This window comes from Sturnira hondurensis, unplaced genomic scaffold (assembly GCF_014824575.4).
Source record: "Sturnira hondurensis isolate 20B ecotype Veracruz unplaced genomic scaffold, ASM1482457v3 Scaffold0021765, whole genome shotgun sequence".
In the NCBI taxonomy this organism is placed as follows: Eukaryota; Metazoa; Chordata; class Mammalia; order Chiroptera; family Phyllostomidae; genus Sturnira; species Sturnira hondurensis.
In genome coordinates this window covers 1851016-1871619 of record NW_028094396.1, presented here as the reverse complement: position 1 = coordinate 1871619, position 20604 = coordinate 1851016, and the positions used below count along the sequence as shown (strand labels likewise).

Genomic DNA, 20604 nt, shown 5'->3' with positions numbered 1-20604 from the left:
TACTTATTGGAGTGGTGACTGCAGCCAACCGCGGTTTATAAATCTGTGTTTTTCATTCTTTCTTAAATTTCTATAATGGCAAAGTACCATTTTTTATGACTGAAGTGAATATTGATAAGCATTCTAAGACTTCATCTTGTTAACTGAGTATCTTCTCTTTTTATTTTTGATCCTTACTGAAGGAAACAATAGGTAGGAAGGAAACACTGGTTTCTTATATTAATTATCTTAATTTATTAACTAGAGTATTATTTCAAATGCATTGAAAGGCTGAGTTCTTGGGTTTCTAATCTCTTTGCCATTCATAAATTGATAAGGAAATTAATTTTCTGTGAAATTCCTACAATATCCATTAAGGTCATTTTAAAATTACTCCAAAACTCAGAATGTTAGCATTGGAAGTAACCATATAGATAATTCAGTTAAAATTTCATCACATTTTACAAGTGAGAAAACTAAGACCAAGACAGGAAAATGAATCGCTCATAGCACACAACTAAACTGCAAAGGTCTCTTGATTCCAAATCCAGTATTCTATTAAGATCTTGTATAAACTTGGAAAATTTTTTTAAAACTTTGTAAACCCAGATTATACAAATAATAACAATAACTTTTAAATCCTAAGGAGCAATTTAGGATTGCTCTTAAGGCTTTTGTGCTGTTTTATTCTTTTTAGTGATACAGTATTTAGCAATTAAAGGGAAATTTAATTATCTACTCACACAAATATATACTTCTTTTCTGTTAGATGTAGAAAGCAATTTACCCTCTCATTAATGTAGCAATTTTCATTTGTCATAGAATAAGAAATAAGAATACTTTCTGTACAAATTACATAAGGTAATTCCGCTAAACTTAATAAATATGTATTTGGGGACTCTGGGGGGAATCAACTTTGTCACTCTTTATAGACATTGGTCCACTTCCACATGAAAAGTGGAGTGCATCTACTTACACTTAATATTCTACAATGATGCTGTCTTTACTCTATGACACAATCCATGGTAACTTACATAGAGGGAAAAGTTACTGAAATAAAAAGATTTTTATATTCATGCTCCAAGAAGTTCCCCTAAATATTTGTTTTTGTGTGTATGAGAATTTATAACTCCACGAAACTACTTTCTTCTTAGATCAATGTAGTACTTTTAATATTCACACTAGACCATTCAGATTACTGAACTTTCAGAAGAGGTTAAAAAACAGCTATCCTCTGTTAATTAGATGCAATTCCAAATCTAAGCGACTGTATATGCACTTTCAAAGTTTAGGGCTGCTCTCAAATTAAAAACCTTTTCTCTTGTTTCATAGATATTTACATCAAATTAAGANTTGTTTTTGTGTGTATGAGAATTTATAACTCCACGAAACTACTTTCTTCTTAGATCAATGTAGTACTTTTAATATCCACACTAGACCATTCAAATTACTGAACTTTCAGAAGAGGTTAAAAAACAGCTATCCTCTGTTAATTAGATGCAATTCCAAATCTAAGCGACTGTATATGCACTTTCAAAGTTTAGGGCTGCTCTCAAATTAAAAACCTTTTCTCTTGTTTCATAGATATTTACATCAAATTAAGATATTTGCAATGGTTCATAGATATGACAACCCAAATATCATTTTCACCTATCCTGTGCAAGGGAGTTAAACATTCATAAGTTTCTCTAATAAATTAAGCACATTTTCTCAACATAAATAACACAAGCTATTCTAAGTGTTTTATATTTATGTCATTATTTTAAAATACTAAATGGGATGAAATTATAATTAATGGTTATATTATATTTAAACAGATTATGGAATCTATCACACAAATCAATTCATGTCAATGCCATACTTTACTCAAAAACAACTTCACAGGCACACACGAAATAGAAAACAAAATTTGTTTTTAAAAAAATCTAAAGTATGCTATCTACTTGAAATTACATTAAACAATTTATTTTCACAAAACAGACAATTTCCAAACCCGTTTACAAATTTTGGCATTAGGAAAGTTCAATCCATTCAAATCTTCTGTTTTGTCATCCTATAAATGATGCTATCATACCCAGGATCCATATTCCAAATATTGTAAGAGATGATAGTCACAGCCAAGGCCAAGGCGATCATTATCCAAAGTATCATGTTGAAAATCACGGGATACTCAAAATTATACTTATATGCAAGTTTATAAGGACTTGGTGGCCTCTCCTCTTGTTTTGTCTCAAGGATAGTCCTTGTCTTCCTCACAAAGGATGTGTCAAATGATCTGACAGTCACTAGCTCTACCACTGAATTACCATCATAAAGATTATACATGTCATCTGCAAACTTTCCCAGAACATCAAGAAGGACCTTAGAAGCATCTCTGAATTGTTCAGAACCTTCTCCATAATGTTTCCCAATTTCATCCAAACCTGCCAGCTCCAGTACATATAAATCAGGAGAATGATCCTTGGCTAGATGCTTATGTTGAGACAACAAACCTGAAATATCACATAGAACTTGCAGTTCAGAAAAAAAGAGCAGATCAATCTCACTGTTTCCACTTAGAGAATTGAGGGGAAGTGAATTAAGAATAGAGTTTTCTTGAAAGAGGCGATTGTGGAGCTGTGCTAATGTGACTGAAAGATCTTCAAAAACTGAATTTGCCTTCCCCATCATATATACTCTTTCCTCACTGGGAGCCAACTGCAAAACTATAGGTGTTTCTTCAGAAAATAAGGAGTGAATGGAATCTGCAACACTGTCAAGACTAAACGGAACTTCATTCTCCAAAGGATACGAAATGGCACTGCCTGGAGGTAGAGTGAGTTTGTCCATTCCCTTCACTATCACCATAATGGTAGCTTGAGGACGACGAAACAGGTTACCGATGGCAAGTCCTGGCCAAGAAAGCTCTTCTTTCACAGAGAAGCCCATGGCTAACGCAGCCACATCTGGGATTCGCTCTCCTGGTATAGGACAATTTCCATTGCGGAAAACAACATACTCTGGTGATCTTAATATACTAAACTCATTCCCCAACACACCCGCCACTAAGGACAGAAGCACTAGGAGCAGAGCCATGGTTCCACGCAGGCCGTAACAGGGCAGGGCAACAGGCAGCTGGCTGGAGGAAGGTGAGTGGTCACTGCAGCGCCAGCGGGTAACACGCTCCGACTGGTACTGGCTCCATGAGACAGCTCCATCGTCATGGTCACCTCCACTGGGGCAGCTGCCGCTTTTTCCAACAATCTCCAGCTACCAATAAATATGTATTTGTATTTAAAATTTTCATTTTATATATATAACCTAAGTTATTAAAATTAGTAAGTTTAAGAATATATAAAGCTTTGCACACTACCAAGTTGAGTTTTTTGATAATTCAGTAAGTGCTTTGAGAAGTCCATAACATCACTGAAAATGAAATAGCTGAAAGTGTTGTGACGGATATTCAGAAAGGCAGACTGCAGCATATTCTATGACAACAACAAAGTAATTTCTGATTAAAGCAATGTTTAGAGTGTCCAATAGTTCAATTTCCTCCCACTAGTGTCAGTGAGCTTTTAGCAACTGAGAAATACAAACAGACAATTCAGTAATTTGTCTGACCTCAGAGCATATACTGTATTTATACTAATTTAGCTATAGGCCTTTGAATAAAGCCATCATACTGAAAGACAAGGACATTATGATTGGTAATGTACCCTGAGCTATGGATATTTCACTCCATCAACTTAGAGCCCACATTTTAGGTAATTATTACAGCTATTTATCTGAGATAAAGATGCTATTTCCCAAGTTAAACTTAATGACACAGGTACTATAAATGATGGAAAAAGAAAAACAAAAAAAAAGATTAAATAATAGTGAGCATATATATACCATGGGGGCATTTTGTCTTCTTTCATACTGAACTGGCATGATATAGTTTAGAATAGAGAGCTGGTCTACGGTATCCTCCAGAACTGCAGAGACCCTCAGCGTATCTAGAATGGAGAGTGGCTCTATAACTTCTGGGATGGGATCTATGTCTGTTTCTTTGGCTATTTCTTCCTCTTCTACAACAGTAGGTGGTTCGCCTGTCACTGACACAGTCACCTCAGAATGCCAGGTTTTTGGAGGAAGGCTTGAGGCTTCCAGTTGGCCTCTGTGGAAAGAATAAAGAAAAAATAAGTCAGCCACCAAATGTTTTAAAATTACTTAAATTCAAAAGCACAGGCAGCATGTACACTGGTTCCTGTGAAATCAATATTATCATATATTATAATCAAGATAAAGCACAAAAATAGGAGTTTGCATGTGATACTGCTAAATACTTCTCAGTGACATTTTGACCAACCATAGGCAAGCTACTTACTGTTTAATAAAGTAATGTAATCCATGAAATTTGGCTATGCTTAACCAATTTGAACTTAAACCAAAATCAACTTTTTTCCTAGCAACATCTTCAGATGCTAACGAAGTATCTCATGATTAGTGAAAAACAGAATGTGCTAGCTGGTCTCCAAGGCGGCCCACATGATTCTCATCTCCATGCCCTTTTGTAGCCTCCCCCACATTGAACGGGACTAACCTACGTAATGAAATGGATATTGTGGGTGCCAAGGCTAGGTGATAAAAGACACTGAGGCTTCTACCTTACTCTGTCATATCTCTTACTCTGTGGAAAACCAGCTGCCTTATCAAGAGGACAGTGCTGTGGATAGGGTCATGAGGGTGAGGAACAAAGGCCTCTTGCGAACAGCCAGCCAACATGCCGGCTCTATAAATGAGACATCTTGGCAGTGGATCCTCCTGCTCCAAGTCTCCAGATAACTGCAGCCCTGGCCAGCGTTAACCTTATGAGAGACTCCATGCTAAAACCATCATCTAAACTGTTCCCAAATCCTGACCCACAGAAACTCTGAGATAATAAATGTTTATATTTTAAGTAGCTAAGTGGTTGGGGTAATTTGTTACACATCATTAGATAAATAATAACAGAAATTTAACATAAGGGATAATTTAAATAAATATACACAAAATAAACTGAAATTTTGAACATACTCTTCCATTCTTCTTAAGTTAGTTTTGTTAATGTCCAAGGTACATTTATAATCTCACAAAAATGAAATAACCTAAAATGAGAAGAAAACATTGAGATTAGCTTGAGTACTGCATAACATTTAAGTAATTTCTATACTCTTTCATTCAGAGAAAATTAAAGAATTACAAGAGCTGTGGCTTATCTCCTTTTTGCTTATTAGAAAAATCCTAGAGATGGAAGAATCATCTTCTAGTGCAGTTCTATTAAGTTACTGGCTTAATTATTAGTAAATAAATGCAATCTGTGAGTCTCTTCTTAAGGGAAATTAACATATAACATCGTTTTCATATTTTTATTATATTCTGATTTTTTAAATTAGTAATCTCTATATAACGGATTTACTTTTCTGTTGTACTGATTACTAAAATATTTAATTAGGTTACTCTGTTTCCCTGATCTGTCCATAACAGACTTACTCCAGCTGGACTTAAAGAACATTTGAGGTTACACCTAGAAAAACATATTTATCCTGAAAATCAGTTTAATTCATCTATCAAGATACTACCACTCCTCGAGCCTGGTGGTGTAGCTCAGTGGATTGAGTGCCAGCCTGTGAACCAGAGGGTCACTGGTTTGATTCCCAGTCAGGACACATACCTGGGTTGCAGGCCAGGTCCCCAGTAAGGGATGCGTGAGAGGCAACTACACATTGATATTTCTCTCCACCTCTTTCTCCCTCCCTTGCCCTCTCTAAAAATAAATAAATAAAATCTAAAAAAAAAATGTTATCAGCCTGGCTGGTGTAGCTCAGTGGATTGAGCGCAGGCCTGCGAACCACACGATTGCAGTTTGATTCCCAATCAGGGCACATGCCTGGGTTGCAGGCCAGTTCCCAGCAGGGGACTCACGAGAGGCAACCACACATTGATATTTCTCTCCTTCTCTTCCCCTCTAAAGATAAAAAAATAAATGAAAGTTTTAAAAAATGTTATCACTCCTCAATAAAACAAAGTCCTTTCTGCTTAAAAGAGCTTTAAATTCTCTATGGAGAATTTTACTCTACACTGACCAAATAGTAAATGGTAAGTTTTCAGTGTGATTTTATCCACAGTAAATGATCCTGAGAAGGGTGGTAAAAATATGTCTCACACAATGAAAACTTCATATGCAAAAATTCAAACATAAAACAGAATGCTTATGTGAATTGGAAAAAAAAAACCATACTTCAAACTAGCTAAATTTTTTTGTGCGAGGGCAGGAAGGATGTCATGTGATGTTAATAAGATTCTTTTCTTTTCTTGTGTTAGTTTTCCATTTTTTCAGCTTGGGGAATAGGTCAATGTGCTTCACATAGGTAAAATAGGGCTATGTATAGCAGTATCTAGTGCTTTTGTGCTGTTTTAGCTTCTCGCTTCCTCCTTCATCTTGACGTCAACAACCTCCAATCTAAACCATCACCAAGTCCTGTGGATTTTGACTTATATTTCCATATTGCTCAACTCCATGCTGAACCATGTTTCTTGCTTGAACTACTCTAATGATCTTCATAGTTGAGTGATCTTTCAAAAGAAGTGATCTATTAAAAATGAGACTGATCTTTTACAATTGAAAACCTGATCATGTCTCTCCGTAGAACCCATCAATGGTTTCCCATTGTCTTAGAACAAAAATTAAAATTCTTAACTTTGCCCATAGGCCTTCATGATCTGCTCCCCCTCTTTGTTCCTCTCCAGATCCATATGGCACTGTCCTTTTCTTACTGTCATGGCTCCAGCCTCAATGGGCTTCTTCCAGTTCTTCAACATAAAAGAAAAACAACAGCTCTGGCTGGTGTGGCTCAGTGGATTAAGTGCCAGCCTGTGAACTGAAAGGTTGTAGGTTTGATACCCAGTCAGGGTACATGCCTGGGTTGCAGGACTGGCCCCCAGGTGAGGCATGTATAAATCTGATATTTCTCTCCCTTTCTTTCTCCCTCCCTTCCTCTAAAAAAATAAATAAATAAATAAAATCTTTTAAAAGAAAGAAAGAAAAACAACAAAATGAAGTTGATACTGTCAAGAGAGCAATCTAAAAGGGAGCCAGAAGTCCTCTGGGAAGCTGAGTTAACTCATCTCCCTTTATGTGAAAGTGAACTTTTGAACTAGGCTAAAACGAACAGCTACATCCTGATATACTTCCTAGATATGAGTCTGCATCAATGAACTCTCCATTAAAAAAATTAAATTTCATACAAAATTTAACTCATAACAGATCATGGACTTAAATGAAAATATAAAATTATAACACTTTAAGAAAAACATAAAAGCGCATCTTCAGGATCTAGGGCATCCTTTGTTGAAAGGGCTATCATTCCTCTACTGAACTGCTTTGCAATTTTTGTTAAAATGACAACAAACTCACAACTTTCAAAAACTGAACCTAAAAAACAAAAACAAACTAAGCAAATAACTAGGACAGGAACAGAATTACAGAAATGGAGATCACATGGCGGGTTATCAGCTGTGAGAGGGAGGGGGATAATGGGAGAAAAAGGTACAAGGAATAAGAAGCATAAATGGTAGGTACAAAATAGGCAGGGAGAGGTTAAGAATAATATGGGAAATGGAGAAGCTAAAGAACTTTTTATATGACCCATGGACATGAACTAAGGTGGGGGAATGCTGGTGGGAGGTGGGGTACAGGGTGGAGGGGATTAAAGGGGAGAAAAACGGAACTGTAATACCAGAATAAAATACACTTTAAAAAAATAAAATTCACGTAGCAATAGACATAACCAATTAATCATGTATAGCATCATAGTGTCAGTACACTTGCCTGCACCAATCACAGCTTTTTCAAAGGAACTTGTATGATCCCTTTGGAAACCCCTTTTCTGTCTTTACAAACTCTCCCTTTCCTCCCTAGAACATAGATGGGGTTTCTACCCAAAGCCTGTGTCTCCCAGACTATTAACTCCTAAAAAACACCCCCAAATAACGCTTTTGTTTGCCTTGCAGTTCTTATTCAAAACTGGTATAGAACTGCAGGGCAAACAAAAGTCCCACCAGGTGGCAGCTTAAATCATTGGCATTTTGCTAGGTATCTGCCTTTTGCCCCTCTAGATCCATGCCCACCATTGTCTGTGCCCTGAGACTGATCCTTATGAATCAATGGGAGATTCCAAAAGAGATCCAAAATATAAGATTGTAAAGTCAGGTGTTTATTCCCACAGCTCCCTCCCTATCAGACCATCATTTGTTGGCTATGTTTCTCTACCAAAGGCCAAGGTTCTTGTCAAACAATCCTCTCCATATTACTCTCTCAGAGGCTCAGGTAACTTCTTCCCCATGTGCCTACAGACTGCATTATCCCCTATAGTTTCACTCCTGCCTGCACCTTTGTAAGCAAACTCCTTATTAAATTCTCTTCAACTCTGCCAACTCTTCCAAGGCAACATTGACACAATGTCCTACGATGACTGCATACATTTTTATATCCAATATGCAAGATCTATCCAGAAAAAGTCCAACCATTGTTAATATAACAAGAACAGTTTGCCCAACTTCAATGTAACCTGGCAGCCAAGGAGAGAGGACTGGAATGCGTTTCTGTGGACAATGATGACGTCACTGTACTAGTCAGTGGGAGTAGCAGACACCATTGAGTAAGCATGTGTACTGTGTGGTCACTGCACTCAAAATGACTGAGTGAGTAGGGCAATAACTCTGCATCAAATTTTGTGTTACGCTTGCACATTCCTCTGCAGAAACTATTCGGATGATTCAGAAGGCTGCAGCTATGGATAACTGGTGACTGGCAGCTTTATCATGATAACACACAGGCTCGTGCATCATGTCTTATGCAGAGTTTTTTGGTGAAACAGCAAATCACCCAGGTGACTCAGCTCCCTTACAGCCCAGATATGGCACCTTGGGACTTTTCCCAAAACTACAATCACCTTTGAAAAGAAATAGTTTTCAGATAGTCATTGAGATTCAGGAAAATACACCAGTGCAGCTGATGGCAATTAGGATAACTATGTGAGGTCCTAAGGTGTCTACTTTAGAGGTCTGAGGTGTCAGTCCCATGTACAATGTTTTTTGTTTTTTATCTTCTTTAATAAATGTCTCTATTTTTCATATTACATAGCTGGATACCTTCTAAAATGGCCATATATATATACAAATATATAATTTATAAATATATATGTGGATATATACACAGATGAAATTTACCTATAACATGGGTGATATATTCTGGTATTTTGATTCTATCATATTTTGCTTAATCAGGATTATAATCATGATCTACTAATGAGTCACACTACCTGTAGTTTGAAGAATACTTTAACTGACGCTTCTGCAAGTGACACTTTCCCCAACTCATCAGGCTGGATCAGGATTTCTCTGTTCAAGCACTCACTGTACTTACTTTCCTATAGAGCTCTCTTCACAATTTGTAATGTTTATGTCAGTTTCCCCCACTAGACTGTTAATTTCAGTAAGATCAGGAACCATGACAATTATACTATTGTAGCCTAAGTTTCAGGCACTATGCTGAATGAGCAAAGGAATAAAACTCACAATGTGTTATTCTTCCCAGGAGTACTTTCCTAGTACATTTAATAGTGGAATTGCTAGCACATTCTCTAATAGTGGGATTTCTAGTATATTTTTGGGACAGAGAAAATCGATAGGGAGGAGTAGGCTATAAAGGTATGTAAACTCTATCCTAATGTATTTACAAGGAGCTAATTTAAAATGTTTGTTCTGCATCTCTTCTTCCTCATTTCTTATCCATTGGCAAATCTGGTGGATACAGAATGCATTTTAAAATCTGTATTTTAAATACAGATTGTATGGTAAAAATGTATTTTAAATACATTTAGAATATACTCAGAATTCCAGTACTGATCGTCTATGTCTATATCCGTAATTTCTCATCAAGATCTTCACAATACCTTCCAAATGATCTCCATGCTGGTGCCCTTGTTTCCCTTCAGACCCAAAAGTGACTCTGTTAAAATGAAAAGTCAGATTGAGTAATTCCTCTGTCGAGAACTCTCAAGTGGCTTCTCATTTCAGGGTAAAAGACTTTTCTTTTTAAAAATATTTTATTTATTTATTTTTAGATAAAGGAGAAGGGAGAGAATCATGGATCACTTGCCTCTACTAGGGACCATTCCCACAACCCAGGTAGGCGCCCTGACCAGGAACGAACCAGCAATCCTTGGCTTAGCTGAACAATGTCCAACCACCTGAGCCTCACCAGTCAGGGCTAAAAGTCTCCTTTCAGTCCTTCTTGCTTAATTGTTTCCCGTATGGAAAATTTTTCTCACATTACCTTCTAACGTGCCAAATACCTTACTGATTGTCTTGCTCCCCTACTAGAAAGTAAGCTCTATGAGGGTAGAGATTTCTGGGGATTTTTGTTTACTGCACTGTCCTCCAAGCCAACAACAAAGTTTGGGACACGGGAGTCATTCGATAAACTGTTCAATACATGAATGGATCCATTGAGTAACCCAAGTGAATGTGCAACGATTAGGAAAAGTAAGTCTCCAACGCCCATTAATCTACCTCATCATGCTCGTCTCCACAAGTAATTACTCAGGATCTTTTATATGTGTGCAAAGTGCTAAATGGCATGGATAGAGGTAAGAACTTAAGTCATGCATTTTAGGCATGACGCTGGGGGCCCCGACAGTTTGCCCAGTCGTTTTCCTTGTAAAGAAGAAGGCTTGCCCTGACGGGTGTGGCTCAGTTAGTCGGCATCTTCCAGGGCCACCGCTGGATCCCCGGTCAGGGCACCCGCCTCGGTGGCGGTTCGGCTCCCCAGCCGGGACTCCGGACTCGTAGGAGAGGCAGCGAATCCCTCTCCCTCCCTTCCCCTCTCTCTCAATCAATCTTTTTATTTTTTATTTTTAAGGAGTAAGTCCTTTTCAGTACACCCCTTAGTCTCGGGGACAAAACAAAGGACAGAAGAACTCAAGCCATTTCTGCAAAAAGATACGGGAGTAGAAGGAAGGAGTGAGGGAACCGGGGGGAGGGGGAAGGTGAAGAGAAGAGCTCCTCCCTCCGTGCTACCGGCCTTTCCCTTCTAGGCTAGAATCCGAGTCTCAGACCGCCCTACTCCCGTGTGGTGAGAAGGAGAAACACCCCTACGTTGGCGAGTCAAGTCTGGAATACCCGAAACCGGGGGATGTCCCCCACTCCGGCCTCACTCTTTCCACCTACCTTAACTCACGACGAAGGAACCGAAGTGAGGAGTTTCTATAGCAACGCGTAGCTTTGTGGGTCCTTTACGTCACGTCCTTTAGCTGGCTACCACTTTTGCCTTCCTCTCTTCCCAAATAATACACACTGCAGCTTACAAAGATGAAATGTCTTAGGAAAAGATTGTACGAGTGCTCTTGAACGTAGTTTCTTTCAGTCAGAAAACGACTTCTAAGGCTTTTTTTTTGGCGATTGCGGAAGATGCCTAAACTGAGGAAGGGGCGGAGACGTGTTTCTCCCACAAGGCCAAGCGGTGGAAGCCTCGCTTTTCTTTTTCGCCATCTTGAACTCTGTGGTGAGTTGAATTCTTGCTGCTGAACTTTGGGGGGTAAATAACTGGAGTGGGTTCCGCCGCATATCTCGGCGGGGCACTTCTGTGTCACGGAGGCTCTGCCAGGCATTGATTGCTGTGAATTCCAGCCACAGGAAGGACAGGATGGAGGCGATGTAGGACTGATGGTGCTGGTCCCCTGACGTCCCGAAAACGGGTGCTCCCGTAATCGTAGCTGCTTCCTGGGCCCTAAGGGAGTGAAATAGGTGCACTTCACTTCTTCTGCATTTGCCTTTTTGAGGCAGTGGGTGCTTTTGGCTGGGTTTTTTCTGTTTACTTACCCTCCTCCTGGCTTTGCTTGTCCACAGTCTCTTCAGCTTTTCTTTCATTCATTGCTTGAAGGGCTGGGTGCGAACGGAAGGAGAAAACCTCCTTTTGAGTCTTGTTTTCCCGGTGTTCGTCTGACTCGATTTTTTTCTTCTGAGAGATCATGGCATGAAATTTTCTTAGGACTTTTGGGGGTTTCTAGGGGTTTAGTGTACAGTCTGGCCGCTTTCGTTTCATTTTGGAGTTTGCCTAGCTAGCAGGCATTCTGTGAGGTTGGGATGTCTCGCCAGACTGCGATTCGCTGAGGTGTTACAACATGATTACGTTTCCCCACACTCAACGCGAAATGCCCATCAGAAAGTGACGTTACCTAACAGGTTTAAGAAGTGATCAGGGAACTAAGTGGCGAACGTGGCCTTGCAAGACTTTAAACTGATCCTCTTTCTTTTAAAGCCTGCCGGAAACAGGACTTCTGCAGCAACAAATATGTCTGGAAGGTACACGTTTATAATATAATTGCTCTGTTCTTGTAGTTTTTTGTTTATTAGGCCCAGGCCTAATTGAATGTGAGCTTTAAACTAGTGGGGGGAAAAGATGTTTGCTATAGATAACTTTTGGGTAGGGGTCATTACAGGTCAAATCATACTAGTTGTTGAAGTTAAATGGGATAGAATAACAGCTTGTGGGTGATACATATTTTCGGTGTTTCAGGCTGTGGTCCAAGGCCATTTTTGCTGGCTATAAACGGGGTCTCCGGAACCAGAGGGAGCACACAGCTCTTCTTAAAATCGAAGGTGTTTATGCTCGAGATGAAACTGAATTCTATCTAGGAAAGAGATGTGCTTATGTGTACAAAGCAAAGAAGTAAGTTCATAGTACTGTCATGCTTCATTAAGATAATATAAAGCGCTCTTCATGTACCTTTATTTTGTTGATTCCTTGAAATTATATTTCATATACATACTTAAAGTGTTATATCTCTAGAGCATTGATTCTTTATCCTGGTTTTATAAACCCGTTCCAGACCAATTAAAATCTGTAGGTACATGCTTTCATCTTTATCCTCCTTTCCTCCTGCACCCACAGTGATCCTTTAAATTATGTCAGCTGCTCTAACCCCAGCTGAGTCCCATGTCATTTAGTAAAATCCAATGTCATTAAAGACCTTAGGCATTCAGGGCTTCCTATTTCCACTCCTAATCCAGCTCTGATTCACTCCTTGGTCTTTTCTGCCTTTCCCCAAACAAGGGACACCACTTCCTCAGTTCTTGTTTCAGTGTTACCTTCCTGGGTATTTAAAATTTGAAACAAATATTTTCAAATTACTTATCCACCTTTCCTTTTTTTTCCTTTTTTCAATATTGTAGCTCTTATCTTAAATCTATTTTACCTAACATAATACTGAAGGCTATGTACTTTGTTATCCTCTGAAAGAGATTTATATTTTGTAAACTATATTTTACAAAGTTCCCCCCAAATTATATATATAAAGTACCTAGCATAGGTATGGTACCCAAGTATTTGTTGAATGAATGATGCCCCTGGGATTTAAATGGTACCTTAAGTGGTTAACTAGAGTTGAGAGCCACTAGTCCAGATCCAGATATCACTTCGAATTTGTACCACATTCTGGTACTAATTGTTTGGGTTCTTACTCCCTTTTAAAATCAGCAACACAGTGACTCCTGGTGGTAAACCAAACAAAACCAGAGTAATCTGGGGAAAGGTAACTCGTGCTCATGGAAACAGTGGCATGGTTCGTGCTAAATTCCGAAGCAACCTTCCTGCTAAGGCCATTGGACACAGAATCCGTGTAGTAAGTACAATTATTAGCAATATGACACCTTGTTGAGTCAAACTAAGCTCAAGGTGTACTTTGACTTCTAAGAACTATTGGGATTATAAAATGTCACCAGTAAGATTATGCTACAAAATTAGTGGCTCTGTGTAACTGTATTATGGAACATTAGATTCTTGGCATTAGAAGGAAAGTGAATACTGAATTTTCAAATGAATTGTGCTTAGATTTCAGATTTTGCTGAAAGTGGTGTGGGAGGAAAATAGTATTTAAGTGAATAATTTTCTGACAGATATTCATTGGGCACTTGAAGTAGTTGCTCGAAAATTAAAAACATACTGTTTCCTAACATAATTCTTAGTATTATCTCATCTCCTCATCATGACAGTTTTTTAGAATAGGTGATGTTAGTTTTATTTTGTAGGAAAAAACTAATGTTCATTTTTCTAGGTCCCAGGACTTTGGCCCAAGTCTTTGACTGTTGATCCTGTGGTTTTCTAAAATCTCATTTTCTTTAGTTAGGATCAGTTTTTAATAGTCATAGCTATAATCTTGAGGTCATGGGGACCTGGCCCACAACCCAGGCATGTGCCCTGACTGGGAATTGAACCAGGTACCCTTTGGTTTGCAGGCGTCATTCAATCCACTGAGCCACACCAGACAGGGCCATGGCGTACTCTTGAACCTTGCCGAGCAGTTGTGGGCTTTTATCAAAGGAAGTTTCTTACTGCCATTAAACAAAGCAAAAGTAAATGAACTTTCAGTGCTCCCAGAATATTTCTTAATCAAAACACATTCACTTAAAAGCTGAGGGGTATAAAATTTGGTTCCTTGCCCACCTGCATATGTCATTGGATGTCTTTCAGAGATGAGTAATGGGGCAATGGGAGATTTACCCATATTGTGTTAATAACATTTGTATATAACATACAAATTTGTATATAACATGCACCTAATGACAATGTGCTCTTTTCCCTCCTCCAGATGCTGTACCCCTCCAGGATTTAAACTTATTGATAAATAATAACCCTGACTGTGTGGCTCGGTTGGGGGCCCTCTGGCAAAGCGAAGGATTCCAGGTTGGGGGACATGGTTGGGTTGCAGGTTCAGTCCCTGGTCAAGATGCAAAGGGGAGCCAACTAATGAATGTTTCACTCACACGTCTATGGTTCTCATCTTTTTTTCCATCTCCCGTCTCAAATAAGTAAATAAAATCTATTTTAAAGAGTAAATAAAATGGATTTGTTTTATTGTGTTTTTTATTAAGTGACTTAATCACTTTGCCCAAATTCACTTCCTGTGTGCTTAAATGGTGGTAGTTACCAAGTATGAAAGAAGTCAGAGGGTTGTATGTGTGATGAAACTTTGATTGGGGACAGAGTACCTTGGAAGGTTTATAGTGATGGAACACTGACACTTAGCCTCTGGTAAGGATAAGTGGAGACATAACATTTCATGAAGTACAGAGCCATCAATTTTTGCCAGTACAGGTATGTACCATGGATACAGATTGGCATGTCCAAATCTACAACTTCCCTGTAAAAATTTTAACTTTGGTGCTACATTTTATTAACTATCTTGGTAATCCCCTCTTTCATTAGGTTGAGAGTGAAAGAAACTGGTGAATGGAAATGTCCAAATAGTGACTCATACCTCCATAATGTTGGGGGTCCATGACAGTATTGCTTGGTCAGTGTAGCTTTATTTAGCTCCATGTTATAATGTAAAAGTGTAGGATTGAGATATTTTGAATAGGAAATGAAGCAGGGCTGCAGAATACTTTAAACCTCAAAGTGTGTTGAAATAAAAATGGGAACCAAAGTGGTTGTACATGATTGATGCAGTAACAGCTAGTCCTTCCATTAGACACTGACTTTATATGGAAACAGTTTGTCAAACTGATGTATTTGGGTTCTCGAGAAGCATATGCTAAAAAACAATTAGCATGCTAAAAATCCTGGACTGGGGTGTTTGTTGAAAGACCTTTGAAGGAGAGAAAGGTTTGCTCGGTTCAGTAATGAGTCTCAAGCCAAAGTTGCTGTCAGAAAAGAGTTTGTAACACCAGGCTCCTTTGACTATCAGCAGGGCTTAGGAAGTGCAACTTTAAGGCAAAAAGCCCCTTGAGGCTGAGTTGATTATGCTCTTAACCATATTTAAGCCGTGCATTTCAAGGCCACCATGAGACAAGAGTTTGATTTTTAGGGCCGTAAGGGAATTAAACTTGGAATATTTAGGAAGGCATTTCAGGAAAAGGAAATGACGGGTCGTTACGTGAAAGAAGGCATTTGAGGAACCATTCCACTGGGTTATGTAATGTGACTAAAAAATAATTGGAAAGAATTGAAAACTAAGATGAAAAGTATGCAAGTCTTGCATACTGTAACAGGGATTTTAAGACTTATTGTTCTTGTATCTAATAGTGTCATTACAGAACTTGATTAATAGGTTGACCAGATTCATACTTTAGAATCCATTGGCAACCCAGCATAAGCTGAAGAGAAACCCATATAGGGTTTGCAGTGTTAATGGACTTCCTTTTTTGCTTCATTCCTCTCCCTCCCTGCCTCCTTTATTTCTGGTATTTTATTCAAATTTGTTAAATTTTATTTATTTATCTTTAGAGGGGAAGGGAAGGAGAGAGAGAAATATCAATGTATGGTTGCCTCTCATGAGTTCCCCGCTGGGAACTGGCCTGCAACTTAGGCATGTGCCCTGACTGGGAATCAAACCGTGATTGTGTGGTTCCCAGGCCCACTATTTTATTTTTTAAATTACATTTTATTGATAGTGCTACTACAGTTGTCCTGATTTCCCCCCCCTTTGCCCTCCCTCCACCCCAAAGTCCCCACACCCTCAGGCAATCCCCACACCATTGTACATGTCCATGGGTTATGTGTATAAATTCTTTGGCTACTCCATTTCCTATACTACTGTATAAACCCATGGCTATTCTCTAACTACCTATTTGTACTTCTTAATCCCATCTCTTCATCTGTTCCTCCATACACCCCTCCCATTTTGCAACCATCAAAATGCTCTCCATATCCATGATTCTGTCTGATCTTGTTCACTTAGTTTGTTTTTTAGATTCAGTTGCTGACATGTATTTATTGCCATTTTATTGTTCATAGTTTTGGTCTTTTCCTTAAATAAGTTCTGTTAACATTTCATATAATAATGGTTTGGTAATAATGAACTTCAGTCTGGGGGGGTGTTTGTTTTTAAAGATTTTACTTATTTTTAGAGAGAGGGGAAGGGAAGGAGAAGGAGAGAAATATCAATGTGTAGTTCACCTCTCATGCACCCCCTACTGGTGATCTGGCCCGCAATCCAGGCATGTGCCCTGACTGGGAATGGAACCAGCAACCCCTTGGTTCACAGCCTGCTCTCAGTCCACTGAGCTACACCAGCCAAGGCTCCTTTAGTTTTTCTCTCATCTGGGAAGTTTTTTATTTGCCCTTCAATTATAAATGATAGCTTTGCTGGGAACAGTAATATTGGCTGTTGGTCCCTGGTTTTCATAACTTTGAATATTTCTTGCCAATTCCTTCTAGCCTGCCAAATTTCTTTTGAGAAATCAGCTGAGTCTTATAGGAAATACCCTGGAGGTAACTAACTGCTTTTCTCGCTGCTTTTAAAATTCTGTCTTTAATCTTTGGCATTTTAATTATGATGTGTCTTTGAATGGGTCTCTTTGACCACTTGTTTGGGACTCTGCTTTCTGGACTTGCTGTCCATTGTCTTCACCAAATTGGGGAAGTTTTCTTTCATTTTTTTAAAAATAGAGTCCCAATTTTTTCCTCTATTTCTGGCACCCCAATGATGCAAATGTTGGACCTCTTGAAGTTGTCCCAGAGGCAGCTTCTACTATCCCCATTTTTATTTTTATTTTTTGGATTCTCTTTTCATCTTGTTCTGATTGGCTGTGTTTTGCTTCCTTATGTTCCAAATCATTGATTTGATTCTTGTCTTCACTCTATTGTTGTTTCCGTATAACTTGTTCTTTATTTCAATTAGTGTATCCTTCGTTTTTGATTGGATCTTTTTTTATGCTGTTGAGGTCCTCACTAAGTTCTTTGAGCATCCTTATAACCAATGTTTTGATCTTTGCATCTGATAGATTACATATCTCATTTTGTTTCATTCTTTTTATGGAGTTTTGATCTGTTCTTTCATTTGGGCCATGTTTTTTTGTTGCCTCATTTTGGCATCCTCCCTGTGTTTGTTTCTATGTATTAGGTAGAGCTGCTATGACTCCCGGGTCTTGGTAGTGTGGCCTAATGTAGTAGGTGTCCTGGAAGGTCCACTGGACTACCTCCCCTATCACCCAAGCTGAGTACTCAAGGTGCAACCTCCATATGTGCTGAGTACATTTCCTCTTGTAGTTCAGCCTTGGTTGCTGTTAGCAGATCAATGGGAGGGATTTACCCAGGCCAGTCAGCTACGGGGACTGGCTGTGACCACTGACCACCTGACTCCACTGTCCATGGAGAATCAGCTGTGCAGGAGCACAGTGGTGTCTCTCATTGCTCCAATGGTGCCTATAGCTGTACACTGGTGCACTGGTCCTGGGGTCTCGGTGGTGGAAGCCAAGGTCAGCCCCCACCTGTGTTTTGTCCAGGGTCACCCTGCCTCAACTATAAAACAATCTGAGATGGCTGCTACTTGTGCTGGGCTTGGAGATTTCCATGTGAATCCAAGCTGTGAAACTAGGCTGGCTGCTCCTACTGCTGGGTCTGGGGCTCTTTGAGGCCAACTGTTGCTTATTTCAGAGGATTTAGGAAGTAGTGCAGCATGAGCCAAGACCAGCCATTTATATGGAAAAGCAGCCTGGGTGGGTCCATAATTTGGGTGGGGCACAATCTCTGGAGATCTCCAAGGCAGGTCAAACAATGTTAGCCAAGTTGATGGAGTTTCCGATATGGCACCAACTTATTGGTTCAGTCTGGATGGATGTGATTTCTTTAATTCCATAGCTTTCAGATTTCTGTTCAACTAATTTCTGATGGTTCTGAGTGAGGGTTGTTCTACCTTTTAGCTATAATTTTGATGTGGTTGTGCAAAGAGGTGAGCCATATCTGCCTATGGTGCCATTTTGACCAGAAGTTAACTGACTTCTTGAGCACTAAAAGAGAGCAGACTCTATGACATTAACAATTTTAAAAGAAAGTGGAGAACAGTATTCAAAGGCTACACGTTTCCGCCTTTGTTTCCCAGATGGGTAATGCATTTACAAAGTTGGGAGCCAGGAGATGTTTTTTTGGTTTTTGTTTTTTGGTTTTTTTTTTACCTTGGCAAGGGTGGGCAAGCTGTTGAGTTTGAGGAAACTGTAGGATGCTAAGCTGAGAATATGTCAAGGAAGGCAGATGGACATTCACGTTTGGGCAAGTCACAGGAAAGGAAAAGAAATCTCAATGCCTGTCGCCTTTGTAGGAGTCAAATGAATGTGGCATTCTGAGTGGGATAGATGGTGGTAGTGCAATGGGGTGAATACAGAAGAAGCGATAGGCATTTGAGCAAATTAAGGAAAAGAAAGCTGACAATCCTTAGGATAACAAGTAAATGCAGTAGCAAAGGAGACTTGCACGCAAATTCATCCTCTTTTCAACTAATATAATGCAGCACTTGTAAATGAGTGTGCATGCACTTTTCTGTTCTCATAATGAGGTTTGGTCAGTGCAAAGTAGTTCTCAAGCCAAAGTTACCACTGGATGAGTTCCATGTTGTGCAAAAATCAGGCTTGAATGGCTAGGAGCTTTCCTGTTAAACCACTGAAACAGCATCTCCCCATCATGGTGTTACTATTACAACCAGGAACTTGAAGATGACTGGTGTTCTTTGTTGACAGTCCCCAATTTCTTGGTGGTTTTGTAGTGGAAAGAGCACATGTTCTGAAAGTGATACATTTGGTTTGGAATCCAACTTCCACTACTTGTCAGATAATAGACATTATCTGATCAGTCTTGTAAAATGCCCTGCCCCTGCTGTATTATTTATGTACATGGTCTTCACCAACAAAAGATAAAGTTTTAGGGATTTCCTATTCTTCCTACCATGTTTCCTAGTATAGCAATTTACAATATCTACTTCCTGTTAAATGACTGTCCCAGCTAAGTGTTTATACTTTGTCATTTTAATTGTTTCCTCAATGGGGCCACAGATTTGTCCCAATTTTCTAAATTTTTTTGTAGTTCCTCACAGCTCATTTTTTTTCTTGTACTGTATTTTTTCCATTACTGTTTATCCCCCTTACACCCTCTTCTACCTCCACCCATATCCCTCCCCTCTGCAATCACCACACTGTTGTCCATGTCCATGAGTCCTTTTTCTTTTTAGCTCTTCCACTCCCTAACCCCCACCCTCCTGCACGGCTTAGTTTGGAAGGTTAGTGCCCTTAATGGCAAGGATCCACCCAATCTCTTACTGGGTTAATACAATTTCAATTTTGGGGTTTTAAATAAGGGGTGGGGTTGAATAATAAAGGACAAATCGTTGATTTTACAGTAAATGACTTCAAAAGAAATGGACCTGCAATTGGTGACTTACGATAAGAACTAAAAATGAAAAGTATATTCCATTCACCTTTTACATCTAGTGCTAAACCATAAAAAATTCTGCAGCAGTTCATGTTTATCTAAGCCACCTGGCACCTAGTGGGTACATATCCTTTCCGGAAATAACTGAATTAAAGAGTAAAAAACTCCTCAGTAAAGACTCCGACATACTGCCAGCCCTAAAACCATCAACATCACTAGTCTCACAGGCCAACTCACGTGGGCCGCTAAACAGCATTTATTGGCTGACTTCGGGCAAAGAGACTCGTCCCAGGTTTGCGTTGAACTTCTTGCGGGTGACGCTGGCCAATCAAAAACAGCTTTTCGCTAAAGGCCCCCCCCCCCACCTGTCCAAAGTGGTGAGGGGCGGGGCTGGCGCCGGGCGCGGAGGCGTCACGTAGTCC

General features: G+C 39.3%; 2 protein-coding genes across 6 annotated transcripts in view; one reads left to right on the top strand and one right to left on the bottom strand.

Annotated features, from left to right (window-relative positions):
- DRC9 (dynein regulatory complex subunit 9) overlaps nt 1-11434 on the bottom strand; it is an 80827-nt gene extending 69393 nt beyond the window's left edge. For 2 of the 4 annotated variants that reach the window (XM_037033664.1, XM_037033666.1), the window contains exons 1-3: nt 11052-11222; nt 5017-5087; nt 3853-4117 (exon numbers count right to left, since the gene is read on the bottom strand). In XM_037033664.1, the coding sequence (XP_036889559.1) occupies nt 3853-4117; nt 5017-5024 (273 nt within the window). In that variant the 5' untranslated portion in view covers nt 5025-5087; nt 11052-11222. Of the gene's footprint in view, nt 1-1635; nt 3229-3852; nt 4118-5016; nt 5088-11051 lie in introns of those variants that run through there. The other 2 variants (XM_037033663.1, XM_037033667.1) reach the window with 2 other exon arrangements.
- A 70-nt stretch (nt 11435-11504) lies between these two features.
- RPL35A (ribosomal protein L35a) lies at nt 11505-14883 on the top strand. 2 transcript variants are annotated; one of them, XM_037033669.1, is made up of 5 exons: nt 11515-11545; nt 12302-12345; nt 12560-12712; nt 13520-13664; nt 14631-14883. In XM_037033669.1, the coding sequence occupies exons 2-5, from the start codon at nt 12335-12337 to the stop codon at nt 14652-14654; spliced, it is 333 nt and encodes a 110-aa protein (XP_036889564.1). In that variant the 5' UTR covers nt 11515-11545; nt 12302-12334; the 3' UTR covers nt 14655-14883. The 2 variants fall into 2 exon arrangements, with proteins under 2 accessions (XP_036889563.1, XP_036889564.1); XM_037033668.1 differs by lacking the exon at nt 14631-14883 and having other exon boundaries at nt 11505-11545; nt 13520-13964.
- The last annotated feature ends 5721 nt before the right edge of the window (nt 14884-20604 follow it).